General features: G+C 31.9%; 1 protein-coding gene across 2 annotated transcripts; it reads left to right on the top strand.

Moving 5' to 3' along the window:
- Window positions 1–3,638: 3,638 nt before the first annotated feature.
- Window positions 3,639–10,046, top strand: LOC129295810 (uncharacterized). 2 transcript variants are annotated; one of them, XM_054934389.1, is made up of 6 exons: window positions 3,639–3,909; window positions 4,963–5,033; window positions 6,582–6,687; window positions 7,665–7,797; window positions 9,006–9,152; window positions 9,773–10,046. In XM_054934389.1, exons 1-6 carry the CDS (start codon window positions 3,848–3,850, stop codon window positions 9,779–9,781), a joined length of 528 nt encoding a protein of 175 aa, XP_054790364.1. In that variant the 5' UTR covers window positions 3,639–3,847; the 3' UTR covers window positions 9,782–10,046. The 2 variants fall into 2 exon arrangements, with proteins under 2 accessions (XP_054790364.1, XP_054790363.1); XM_054934388.1 differs by lacking the exon at window positions 9,773–10,046 and having other exon boundaries at window positions 3,640–3,909; window positions 9,006–9,375.
- Window positions 10,047–12,723: the final 2,677 nt, after the last annotated feature.

The raw sequence follows: 12,723 nt of genomic DNA on the forward strand, positions 1-12,723 counted from the left end.
AACAAAAAAAGGTCACATGTTGACAAGTCTAAGTTCAATTATTTGCAAGTAAAAATTCATACATTGACAAGCTTTAGTTTAGCTATTCTCAAGTTAAGGTTTATAAAGTGACAATTAAAAGTTTGGTTAATATATGATTTAAACCCTGAACTATAGATCCAGAGGTGATTTGAACTTTAAACTTTTAAAAGGTACATTTTGAATCCTAAACAATTAAAGTTGAGGCAATTGCGCTAAATTTGAACAAATTCACTATCCCTCTCTCCTACCCTAATTTGATAAACATCGCATATCAAGCTTCATTTTTTAAAAAACTGACAAACATTTGTTTAAATTTAATAGTGGGATTGAAATTGTCTCAATTTTAATTATTTAGAGTTCAGAATGTACCTTTTAAAAGTTTATAATTTAAATCGTTCTTAGATTTATAATTCACGTTTCAAATTACATATTAACATTTAAAAGTTCATATTTTTATAGTTAGATGTTTATATATTGACAACTTCAAGTACACATTTTAACAAGCAATGATTCTTTTTTTTTTTTTGACAACTTCATATCTTCTTAAGAACTAATATGCTATCCAACATGTAAATGTAAATGAAATTAGGATTATTTTAGGATTGTGTCAATGCTGTCTCGAGTAGATTTTTTTGTTAGTGTTGTAAGATGTAAATTATAGTGAAAAAATTTTGTTATATTTTTCACAAGATACTTAAATGAAATTTATAATAGACTATCCATAAATAACAATCAAAGTCTGATCATTTTCAACAAGATGTTCATCGATCATGCCCATATGGTTTTGATAATTGATAAGCAGCATAAGTTAATTGAAAAAAATTTTACAATAGAAGGTTCATAAAGAATAATCAAAGTCCAATTATTCCCCCTCACAACTTTTAGGTCCATTCTCCAAAATTTTTGCCCTATAATTTACATTTTACAACAGTGAGAAAAAAAAAAAGCAACTTAAGACAACGTTCACACAATCCTAAATAATACTAATTCCATTTGCATTTGCATTTATATTTACATATTGAATAAAGAATATTAGTTCCCCAAAAGATATGGAGTTGTCAAGAAATAATACTTACTTATTATATATGAATTTAAAATTGTCAATACATGAACCTTTAATTGTAAAACATCTAAACCTTTACTTGTCACATTATGAATCTTATTAATTTGTGAATATTTGAACTTGTAAATTTCGAATCATGCTTTGTTAATATCTAAACAGATACATGTCAATTTTTGAACTTTATCAATGTATGAACTTATCAATTATGAACTAAGGCATGTCAATCTATGGACTTTTACTTATAAATATCCGAACCTAGAGTTGTCAGTATGTGACATTTTGTGGTTGATATTTGCACTTGGAATTGACAAAATTTGAGTAGTTACTATATGTGATTTAATAGTGGTATAGATTGATCACATTGTTAAATTGTGCATATTTATAAAATGGTTAAGGAATAATTTATAACAGAAGATCCCTAAATAACAATTAAAATTCATTTATTTAGAATAAAAAATTTGTTTAGATACAACCATCCATAGGGGGTTTATATTTGAACAAGAGGAAATTTATAAATTATTCAGATCAAACGTATAATAGAAGATTGGTAAATAACAATCAAAGTATGATTATTTTCATTAGCTATTTAAACCTATATTTACACCCTAATAAAAGTGTTGAAAATTTAAGAATTGATAGTTCATTGGAATTTCTGATATAAATTTATGCTCGATAAAGTTGAACAAATAGATGCTTTTATTCTTGTTACTTAGAGACTTACTCATCATGTTTAGGATTACTACTTGCACCCTTGCATGTGAAGTCTCCTCTTCTTTTGCGACCCATTCCAATATTCTACAACAAGTAACCAAACTCATTTAGGTCACGTTTAAATGGATAAATTTAAGTTAAGAATTTAAATTTAAAATTCATAAATTTCAAATTTTTTTATTTAGATGATATAAAAAATTTTAAATTATAATATTTAAAATATTTTGTTTGAATCTAAAGTAAAATTTTAAATTTTAAATTCTATATTTAAATTTAAAACTTAGATGACTGGTCAAAATCAACAATCCACATGGCCAACTTTCCTCAGGATCAAACAATCAAAGCTGAATAGGACTGTAGCATCGGCGACGATCAAGGTGAGATGGTTAACTATAATTGGGACAAAATCGACACGATGATAAGGATTGGACCGCAATGGGATAGGACTGACGGTGCTAACCGAGATTGGATTACAGCCTTCCATCAAGACCAGAACAAGGGCATCGATGGGGACTGTATGACTGACTTCCACCCGGACTAGATCGACTGTGACGACTAGGATCGGACGATTGAATCAGACTGACGATGACAACCAGGATAGGACGGCTGACTTCCATCAAGACTGGACCTAGTAAAAGTTAACCGTCCGATCCCAATAGTAGCCGTTAGTTTGGTCCTGTAGAAGTCAGCCACCTAATCCTTATCAGTCCAATCCTAGTGGAAGTTGGCAACCCTTTTCCCGTCATTGCAGTCGCTGTTGGTCTAATCTGAGTAGAAGTCGGTCATCTCGTCCCGATTGTGGTTGTCGGTCCAATCCCCATGGAAGTTGGCCTTCTAATACCCATCATTGTCACTAGTTCGATCTTGATAGAAGTCAGTCATCCAATTTTGGTCGTCACCATCAGTTTGATCCGGTGGAAGTTGCTTGTCCCATCCCGAACAACAGTGGCAGCTTGTTTTCATCAATTTTGACGGTTTGATCTTGTTATCATTGGCGGGCCGATCAAGCCTTTATAAATTTGGGTTAATTTACAAAAGAAATTGAGTTAAGATTTGAAACAAAGGATTTTAAATTATAAAGAGTTTAAAGTAAAACTTGAATTTGGATTTACATTATTAATTACCCAAACAATAAATTTGACTTAAATTTAAATTCATGTGCATCCAAACATAGTATTAGACATATTTTAAGAAAGAATGCCACTTTGCATTGAATGCAATTTTCCTAAATAAATATATTTTGAAAAGTGTCTATGGGCTTGTTTGAAACCACTTTTTTTATTATTATAAAAATTAATGTTTTGTAAAACATGTTCTGAAAATAAAAATAAAAATAAACACATGCATTTTTTGCATACTCCTTTGTCATTTAAAATAATAATTCTAAAATATTTAAAAGATATTTTTGTTTTTTTATTTTAGAATATTATTTGGTTTTGTTTCCTTCAAAAAATATGTTATCAAATAATATTTTTTGTTTTTTAGAAAGCTATTCCCAAATTAAGTTACTAAACAAGTCCTACTTTTCTCATTAGAAGTTTGCATTTGCGAAACAAAATGAATTAGATGTAAATAACCAAGAGTACTTATAGCCATAAGGCATTAACCACTATAAGTAGAAAGAGTATTTCAAGAGAGGAAGACAGAGGAAGAAAAATGATAATTGGGTCATTTTAGTTATGTACATAATTGTAAATGAAACCCTTGGATCTGCAAAATCATTTGGGTATTATTTGTAAATATGTTCCTTCTAAGGGCCTTGAATGCAATTCTCTCTTTTTATTATTATATTTACGAAATTTGGGTCCTTTTACCGTAATTGCCCAAACGAAGACGTGTAAACTCATGAATCCGAAGATTTGGATCTGTCATCTGTTTTCCGATCAATGAAATTGAATTGAATATCATTAACGTCATGTTTTTTGCTTATCGGAGAAGGCAAATCGAAAAATGTTGTAGAATTAAGAACTTTTAAAGCTGGGGGTTTCTGAAAATTTCTTCTCAATTTAGTTGAAACTCGCTTGGATTTGGACCAGGATTCTGATTAGAAGTATGGGTCTCACCAATTGGTTCCAAAACAAAATAATTGATCCTCTTCTTCTGATTCTTCGCAGGTAGTTTTCCTTCCCAAATTGTAATTCACAGTTCTCACGTTTCAGCGGTGATATACTACTATTCGTTTGTAGTTCTCTTCTTATAACTAATTTTCGTGGGATTCGACTGTCATTCTTTGTTTGTTTCCGCTTTATTTGAATATCAACAATCTAGAGTATAACCCGATTTCACTGAAACTATGTTGTCTGCGACAGAAGCTCAAACTATATAAAACACATTTGGGTTTCTCTAAACGTATTGGTGTATCTTGTTTGGCTTGCGATGGTGGATTGGTGCTTCCATGAGATAACCAGCTTACTGTGCAACTATATTCTTTCTCAGAGTATCATATTGTTGGCGTTTCAGATTTTCAGTACGTTCTCAGTGGTTTGGGTTTGTAGTAAACGAGGCTGCCCATTGTCTTGCCTCTATTGCCTTGTACTGTATTTGGTAACACCCTCATTCCCGAAGTTAGGGATTTTGGTCCAAGAAATCTCTCCTTTAATAGTTGGCGTGGAATGGAGTTCCAAGTGGTCTATGATTTGGTGTTATGTAGTTCTTTTCCTCATCTCTTGGCTTTCTGTGATGAAGACTCTTAGTTAAGTTGGTCAGTATATGCACCAGTCTGCCTAGTGACATCTAAAGCACAAACTAACTGTTTCTCATTTTCATTCATTTTACTGATTTTCTATGTGGAAATGAAATGGGGGCCTTCATTTTCTGGACTCCATAATATAATTTCCTTGTAAATGATGCTAGTGAACTTCACTTGCCTGATTTTGGTGTTTGGTTGTGTCAAGACTAAAGGCATTCATTGCTTATTGTACTGAAAGAATTCGAGTGTGTTAATGTTAGTTCCTATAACTTTATGTACTTTATTTACAACATTTTTGGCACACATACAGTATTTTTTCCATGTTAAGTTGAAAAGTAAATCTTTTCATGGAAGAGATCGTTAAAAATTTGGAAATCTATTTTTATGATATTATGCCTCATATCCTTTCAACAATGAGGCTTCAGAGGCAGCAGCAATTGGTTTTACATGTTAGTTAATGTTCTCTATTTTTGTTCAGAGGTGCTGAGCCAAAACAGTTGGCTTTCTCAGCTGCTCTTGGCATTACGTTGGGAATATTTCCTATATGTGGTACGTTATTATTACGCATTTCTAGATTTTTGAAAAGTTAATTTCTGTGAAATGCATGACAGAATTACTTGAATGAGACCATTAGTTACACGGATATTCATTATCATTCTATTGTCTCTTCTTATTCATTGCTACTAAACAATCTTCATTATGTTGGAATTAGAAATTTTTCCCTTGTAACCAATATTCATGTTGTTTAGTTGCATGATAGGAAGCAGTGTCCTAGTTTCATGCTCAGAAACTTCCCTGAACTTTTGTTGATCTTCTAACGAGGACCAAGGTAATATGAGACACCTAAGTCCTACATCAAGTAACATAGACTGCCCAATGGGTTCTTAAATTAGGCAGCTCTCACCTTAATAGCTATCTTTTGGGAAAAATGTTATTCACCTTGCTTAAACGCCTATCATTTGGTATGAGAGCTATTGGTCAGTTGCTACAGGAAGGGTTCTATGTTTTGACTAGTGGATGGCTGAGTGAAATGTCACAAAGTATAGCTGTAAGGATGTCAGCCTTCTAAGGGTTAGCCAACTGATTGGAAAGCAGTATGGATGTCTAAACCTTGTATTGAGTAATATGAATTATTCAATGGAATGCTTAAATAAAATGGTTTTCCCATCTCACTAGCTAGAAGAAGGGTTTTCTGCCTTGCTTGAGTGCATATCTTTCGGTAATGGAGCTGGTGGTTGGCTGCTACTTGTAGAAAGTTTTGATTAATAAAGTTTGAGTGAAGTGTTGCATAGTGTTGCCACTAGATTGTTGGTTTTACAAGGGATGCCAATTGATAAGGTCCAAGGTCATGGGATGCCTAAATTCCGTATTGAGTAGTATGTTTGGGTTGCTCAATTGAGTATTTAAGCAGAGTTATTTTTGAGGAAGGGTTGTCCACCTTGCTTGAGTGCTTATTGTGTTCCCTCTGATTGACAATGTTAAAGTTTGACAAGTGTGATGCAATTATGAAGAAAAGGCTATATACCTGCCAAAATGAGTAGTATTTTATTTTAAATTTAGCAGGTATTATAGTGAGGGTGGTGACAGTAAATATACTTTTTAATTTTAACTTTTTCATCAAACCAACTGAGGAGATGCTAGATGATAGGATTGGTTGTCAAGTTGATGGAAAAATTAAATTGGCTGCTGCATAGAGTGCCTTTTTTTATATCATTAGTAACTAGTTGTTCAGTAAGGTTAGAATCGATGCTGCCATGCTAATTTATGAGTTGAATCTTATACAACTACTGCATAATGTAAGTTAGAGTGAGTTTTGGTTTCCCAACTCTAATCAACTAGTCTTGCATGATCGCACATAGGTAACCCCGGTTTAATATTGATAGCTATCTGCATAGTCAGTTATATGAAATATCCGAAACAGTACTTTACAGAAGTTAGGGAGATGCAGCTCGTGGAAAATGAAGATTTGTATGGTTCAATGTTAACTGTGTTTTATTTCATGGCCAAGGAGCAGTTTCATAGTTCTAATAATTATTAGCTGACATAGTTCTATGATGTTTTACTATGTTTCACATACAAGCTTATTTTATGATGCAGGTGTCACCGTATTCCTTTGTGGGATGGCTATTGCATTGCTTAGATCACTTTGTCATGCTCCAACTTTAATGCTTGCAAACTTCATCGCTACTCCAATAGAGTTGAGGTGCTGTACATTCAAAATTATCCGTTTGTATTGTTTTTTTATGGCAATGGTGATTCGGTGATTTGTTTATTTTCTCAAGTGTTTTGTCAAAATATATGGTAAACAACTTCCGTATGTCTTTATAAAGAGGAGTTTCTTATTTCTTAGTTTCTTAAGGCTAATTGTTGATTGCAATTTGCATCATTAGAACACTTTGTGACAATTGTGTATGTATATACAATAGATAGTTATGCATTGTTGTACACCATGATGATTATGGGGACGCTGCAATGTAATTTTTACTTTCAGAAAACATGTGCAAATAAAATCATAGCAAATAGTTCTAGCATAGGCATATCCTATTTAGCTAGGGAGTCCCTATAGCCAAATACAAACCCTACCCTTATCTATATTTGTATTAAAATTCTTCAGGGAATAAGGGTCCATTTCTTTCAGCTTATTTTATGAAAAAATTTCCTTTTTTATTGGAAAAAAAAAAGTACTTTGGAGAAATTTTAGAATATTTATTTTGAAAAATAATCAAAATCTAAGAAAAATCTGATTCTTGTGAGAAACTATTCTGAATTGCTTCTGATTGTTTTGAGAAGCACATTCGAATAAAATATGCCTTTTATGATTGTAATGAAGCATGGAATAACTTCTGCTTTTCATAAAATCCTTAAACAACAAATTTTCTTTTTAGACAGTCTGAAAATTACTTTAAAAAAAAAAGTTTAAACGAAATTGCGCCAAGTGTATAAGTTTTGAACTCTTTAAAAATTTGAGAGAATGCAAAATATCTCCTGATTATGCTCATATTTCTTTCCACTTTCCTTATATGTCAGGTATTCAATTTTATGGCCCTTCTCTTGTAATGGCCTCCCTGCGCCCCATGGGGCTTATTTTTGGACGTTTCACCTATTTTGTTTTTATTTCGATTTCTTCTAGTGAGGAACACTGATTTTAATTTATAATTTAATTTTTTATGGCATTTTCAGTCTCATTGTGCCTTTTTTGCGGTTCGGTGAAGTTATCTCCGGGGGACCTCATTTCCCTTTGACGTCTGATGCTTTGAAGAAAGTTCTAACTGGTCAAGCTTCTTATGAAGTTTTCTCAAGCATTGCCCATGCGGTAGGCTCGATAACAATTTTTTTGCATCTGCATCAAACAGACAGATATGTTATGTATATTCACACACAAACAAAATTAACTGTGATTCCTTCTATACCAATTGTGGTGCGCGGTGTGCGGTGTGCCTTTGGATTTTAACGAAATTTAGGAGGATAGCTTTTGACACTCTGATGGAATCCAACAGATACTGATATTGTGATGCCTTTATTCGTTTTGCAAATCATAGAAAGATTAGAATTGACAGATTCAAGGATTTACAGAAGGTAAATATAAAATGCTGAATGAGAAAGAAACAGACATCCTCTAGCTTTTTCAAAAGGCTGGAGAATCTCCATCAGCAGCCAATTCTTCCTTGTTCCATTCCTGACAGACCCCTTACAATATATTCCCTTTTGAACCAATTCGTCTCTCTTTCTGTGGGTTCACTCTCTTCCTCAGGATTCGCTGCATATTTTGTTGCAAGACTTCTTTGCTTGGATCTTCTGGATTGAGTTCAGACCTTGTCCACTGCTTCGCTCCCTTCAGGCGCAATTCTCTTCTTTCTGACTTCACTTCTTTTTGTTATAAGTCTTCAATATCGTAAGTCCAATGACGCTGGGTCCATCATATTATTCCTTTATTTTCACTGACCCGAAAGTGTGACTAGAAAAAGAATCTTGACTCAGTTGAATAAACTTTGTTTATTGGGAAGAAACGGTGGTGTTGCATGCTTGGTAGAATCCTTTGGTGGATGGGGAGTTCATTGGCCGTGATAAATCGTGAATATTGACCTGTGAATCCCCGATTTAGCTTTAAATGGCATCTTTATGAGCAAATGACCTCAGACAGGCAGAGACCTTGTTAGTTTCTTAAAGAGGAGGTAAAGGAAGACCAAAAAACTTGTAGAAATTGTTGAATGAGATTTTTTTGGTTAACAATATTTTCAAAAACTTAGTTGCTAATAGAAAATAATGGCATTACACAATCCATGTGGCTGACATCACCTAGTGAGATTAGGCTTCTTGTTTTTGTTGTTGTATCACAATATGGAATGATGCCACCTTCACTATTCATGAAGCGTTATAGACAATTAATCTGCATTATGATACTGGTCCATTCTTAACATCATGTTAATTATTGTAATGTCATCATAATTCATCAATGATCCTCCACCCATTATCTATATTTTATTATTGATACTAAAAATAGTGCATGATGAACTTCTGCAGATAGTAGGGTGGCTTGTTGCATCGCCATTTATTATTGGAACGCTGTACATAGTATTTATACCGTGCTTCAAGATTCTGGTTCGAAAGTTTGGCACTGTTCCTTCAAGTCCAAAGAAGGGTCATCCAAGCTCAGAAATCAAGCTAAAGGTCAGAGATGTTTGAAAATTTGGCAGGGTATAGAAAGTTCATAGTCGCTTTACGTAGCTAAGTGAGAATACTGATCATTCATTCATTTAACGTTCCTTAATGATAGCAACATTGTACATAAATGATGACCCGTGTCACTGAGCTTCTTCTTCTTCTTCTTGCTGTAGCAGTAGACGTGTGATTATTTAATCTGACAACCAGAAAGGGGATTTCCAATGTTCTACATTGATTTCTGTGCTTTTGTTTGTGTCCCAAAAGACTAGGTTGGGAGAAATGCTCACATTTAGCATCCAAGAGTGACTCAAACATGATTTCTTTTAAGAGGACAATACTTGAGGGTAATTGAAAAAAAAAAAAAGACTAGGCTAGGCTGGGCGGAGAGTTGAGGTTAAACTCAATAGCGTCTCGTCTGCATGCCCCTTCCAATTCTATATAAGGTCACTTTGGATAAAAAAATATAAATCATTAATTACTTTCTTTCAATTTTACCTTTTACAATTTACCATGTGTGGACTAAAAAGAATGTGAGGAGATGTTTTTAAAAATGTTGCATTTAATCAAAGTATATTGGAATTTTTTTTAGATAATATTAATAATTTAACTGTCTTTTTTTGATCCAGGTGAAATAATTCAAAATGACTTACATAAGTGCCCTTCTATTGGAGGGAATTTTATTCAAGGCATAGTTGAGCAATAAATGTGAGCATCTCTTTCAAGGATTCAAATTTGGATTTGTTACATTATGAAGGATTAATCACTTCTATTAGATTCAATCCCATTAATAACTTAGGGTATGGAATTGGTTGCCCAATAAAAGACCAGGGCCTAAACCACTTACAAAAATTGAAGTTTTGTATGGTAGTAGACTGATTCATTACAAATTGCAACAAGTGGATCCAATAAAATAATAACATTAATAATTTAATTATATTTTTTTAGGTTCAGATGAAGTAGTTCAAAGTGACTTATATATATGATTAGATAGATTATGAGTTTGTATTATCTTATAATTTTTCACAATTATCATTCATAATACATCATACATAATTGTAAATTGACTTTATGCTCATCATAAAAAATTTGAGCATTCAAACTTTTAATTTTGTGTAAAATTTTAAAATGATTTTAACTTGATATTATTATATAAAAGTAATGCATAATTTAAGTATTTGAAATTTTAGAAAATGTTTCTTTAAATTAAGCAAATATTGTTTGGAAGCAAGGAATTATATTTTTGCTAACAAATAAAATTGATTTCTTATTTTATTTTAAACTTTGGGAAAATATAACTATTTGCCCCTATACTTTTAGTATGTTTTGGTATTAGTCCCTTTAAAAAAAAAAAACAAACCTTTAAATTTTACCTATTTCCAACATTAGTCCTTATATTTTTAAATCTAAACTTTTTCTTATAAGAACTTAATTTTGACTAATGTGTACATGAAATTTTTTAGTGAAAAATGTGTACGTAAATTTTATTACTTATTGTACTTGTGCTAACTTGTTAAATTATAATGAAATGGATAAAAAATAAGTAAAGCGCAAAAAAAGAAAACAAGCAATAAATCGCAATTCTTAAATTTGCAATGGATAAAGCTTCAACATGAAGAAGATAGACAACTAGGGCGGACAGGCAAAAAGGGTCAGTGATCATTTTATTCATACAACATCTAATTTATCAAAATCTTATCAACTCGGCAATAGAATTAACACTTAACAGAGTTTTATATACATCAATATATTTAATTCCATCATTGACCGTAAGGACCAAAGTTGCAGACAAATAAAACTTAAGAGACTTGGATTAACGAAAAGAAAATATAAAAATCAACACCAAAATATTCTAAAAGTATAAGAACTAATGGTTATATTTTTCCTTTAACTTTTTAATAATTTATGTATGACTAGGCCAAACTTAATATTGTATACTGGGCCAACCTGATTAGGCTTGGGTGTATGCATATAGATTAGAGGTAGAACCGTCAATTAAAGCCAAGCTTGTAGGACTGGCTCTTTTAAGCTTGAAAAAATTGAGGGCCAAGTTGCTATTTTGATTTTCAAAAAGGTAAATCAGGCTTAAAAGGATTGGCATTTTTAAGCCCGAAAATAAAAAGGCTGACCCTTTAGGGTCAAGGCAAGCCCTTTCAAGCCCTAATATATTTTTTTAAAAAAATAACATAAAAAATTAAAAAAAAAGACACCACATCACTTAAACTCAGCACTTGTTCTCTAATTCAAAAAGTAAACACGCACATTATTATTTGCTTACTTTAAATATTTCTGCATTCTTTAAATACCTTGAAATTATAATTTTGGTTCATTATTTATTGCAAATAATGAGGATGAAGAAGATATGAAAAGCTTAATATATTTGCCATTGATGAGGATCCACAAGGAGAATGATCGAATTATATTGATATTGATGATAATGAAAATCATCAAAATTTAGCTGATGATGCTACCAACATGTAATTGATATTGAAGTTGATTTTGGGATGTTATTTTTTTATCAGACTTAAAATTTTTTGTTGTGTGAATTAATTTTATTTTATTTTTCAAGATTTAATATGATGTGTAATAACTTTGTAAGGATTTTAAATATATTTTTTAAAATTTTTAAATTGAAAAATTAAAAAAATAATTACAGCCGAGGCCTTGAGGGCCGACCCTTCAGCCCTAAGGGCCAGGGCCAAACTGTTAAAAATAAAGTTTTGAGATATAATCGGACTTAAAAGAATTAGCTTATTTAGATCCTAACCCTTGAAGGGCCAGCCTTTTAGGGTCGGACTGACCCTAATTGATACCTCTAATCAAAGGGATGATAGTCAACCTAATCTTACATGGGACTTTGTGCATCCCCATTTATCATGAAATTTTTTTATATAATAGAAACTTTTGTCTTTTATTCTAAATTGCTTCAATTTCTTTATGATAGATGAAAGTTTTTTCTGTGCCCGATTGACAATGAGATCAAGGCAAAACAAAAAATAAAAGAAGAAAAAAAAAGGCAAAGAAAAAGGTGAGGATGATATTATTGGATATGGAACCAAATGGTTTGATAGCAAAAAAAAAAAATTAGAAAATTGTAACAGATAAATTAAATAAAAGGATAACTTGAGACGTGACCAATATTATTATTCTAAAGAATAATTCTCCTGCACAGGTGCACCTGTGAAGATTAGTGTACTGTAGATGTATATTTGAAGATTCATTTGCTCCATGCAAATGTTGGGGGAAAAAAAAAGTTCAATCACACATCTTGTCTCTTAGTTTGGACATTGTTTTATTCGAATTTATTTTGTTACCCACAAGTATCATTTTATCGAAAACAATTTCTGTTTGAAGCACCATCTAATATTAAATATGTGTCTCTTCCAATAATAATTTGAACATTATTTTTTTTATATTGTGAAGGACTTGCTCCTTTTACTAGACTTAATCCCATTAGTTTTTATTAGAATTTTTTTGGTACAAGTTTTTATTCGAATTTGATATGGTTAATGTCAGCGTCTTATTGGACCCACTGATTGTAATTTCTAATTCAACAGTTCACTATCACACAAAACCTTAA

The sequence above is a fragment of the Prosopis cineraria genome, unplaced genomic scaffold, assembly GCF_029017545.1.
Source record: "Prosopis cineraria cultivar Desert tree isolate PC_DT_omini unplaced genomic scaffold, ASM2901754v1 PC193, whole genome shotgun sequence".
NCBI classification, from domain to species: domain Eukaryota; kingdom Viridiplantae; phylum Streptophyta; class Magnoliopsida; order Fabales; family Fabaceae; genus Prosopis; species Prosopis cineraria.

Coding starts and splice junctions, on each gene's coding strand:
- LOC129295810 (XM_054934388.1), top strand. CDS start 3,848: ATGGGTCTCACCAATTGGTTCCAAAACAAAATAATTGATCCTCTTCTT. Junction 6,688..7,664: donor GCTACTCCAATAGAGTTGAG/GTGCTGTACATT, acceptor TGGCATTTTCAG/TCTCATTGTGCCTTTTTTGC. Junction 7,798..9,005: donor TCTCAAGCATTGCCCATGCG/GTAGGCTCGATA, acceptor GAACTTCTGCAG/ATAGTAGGGTGGCTTGTTGC.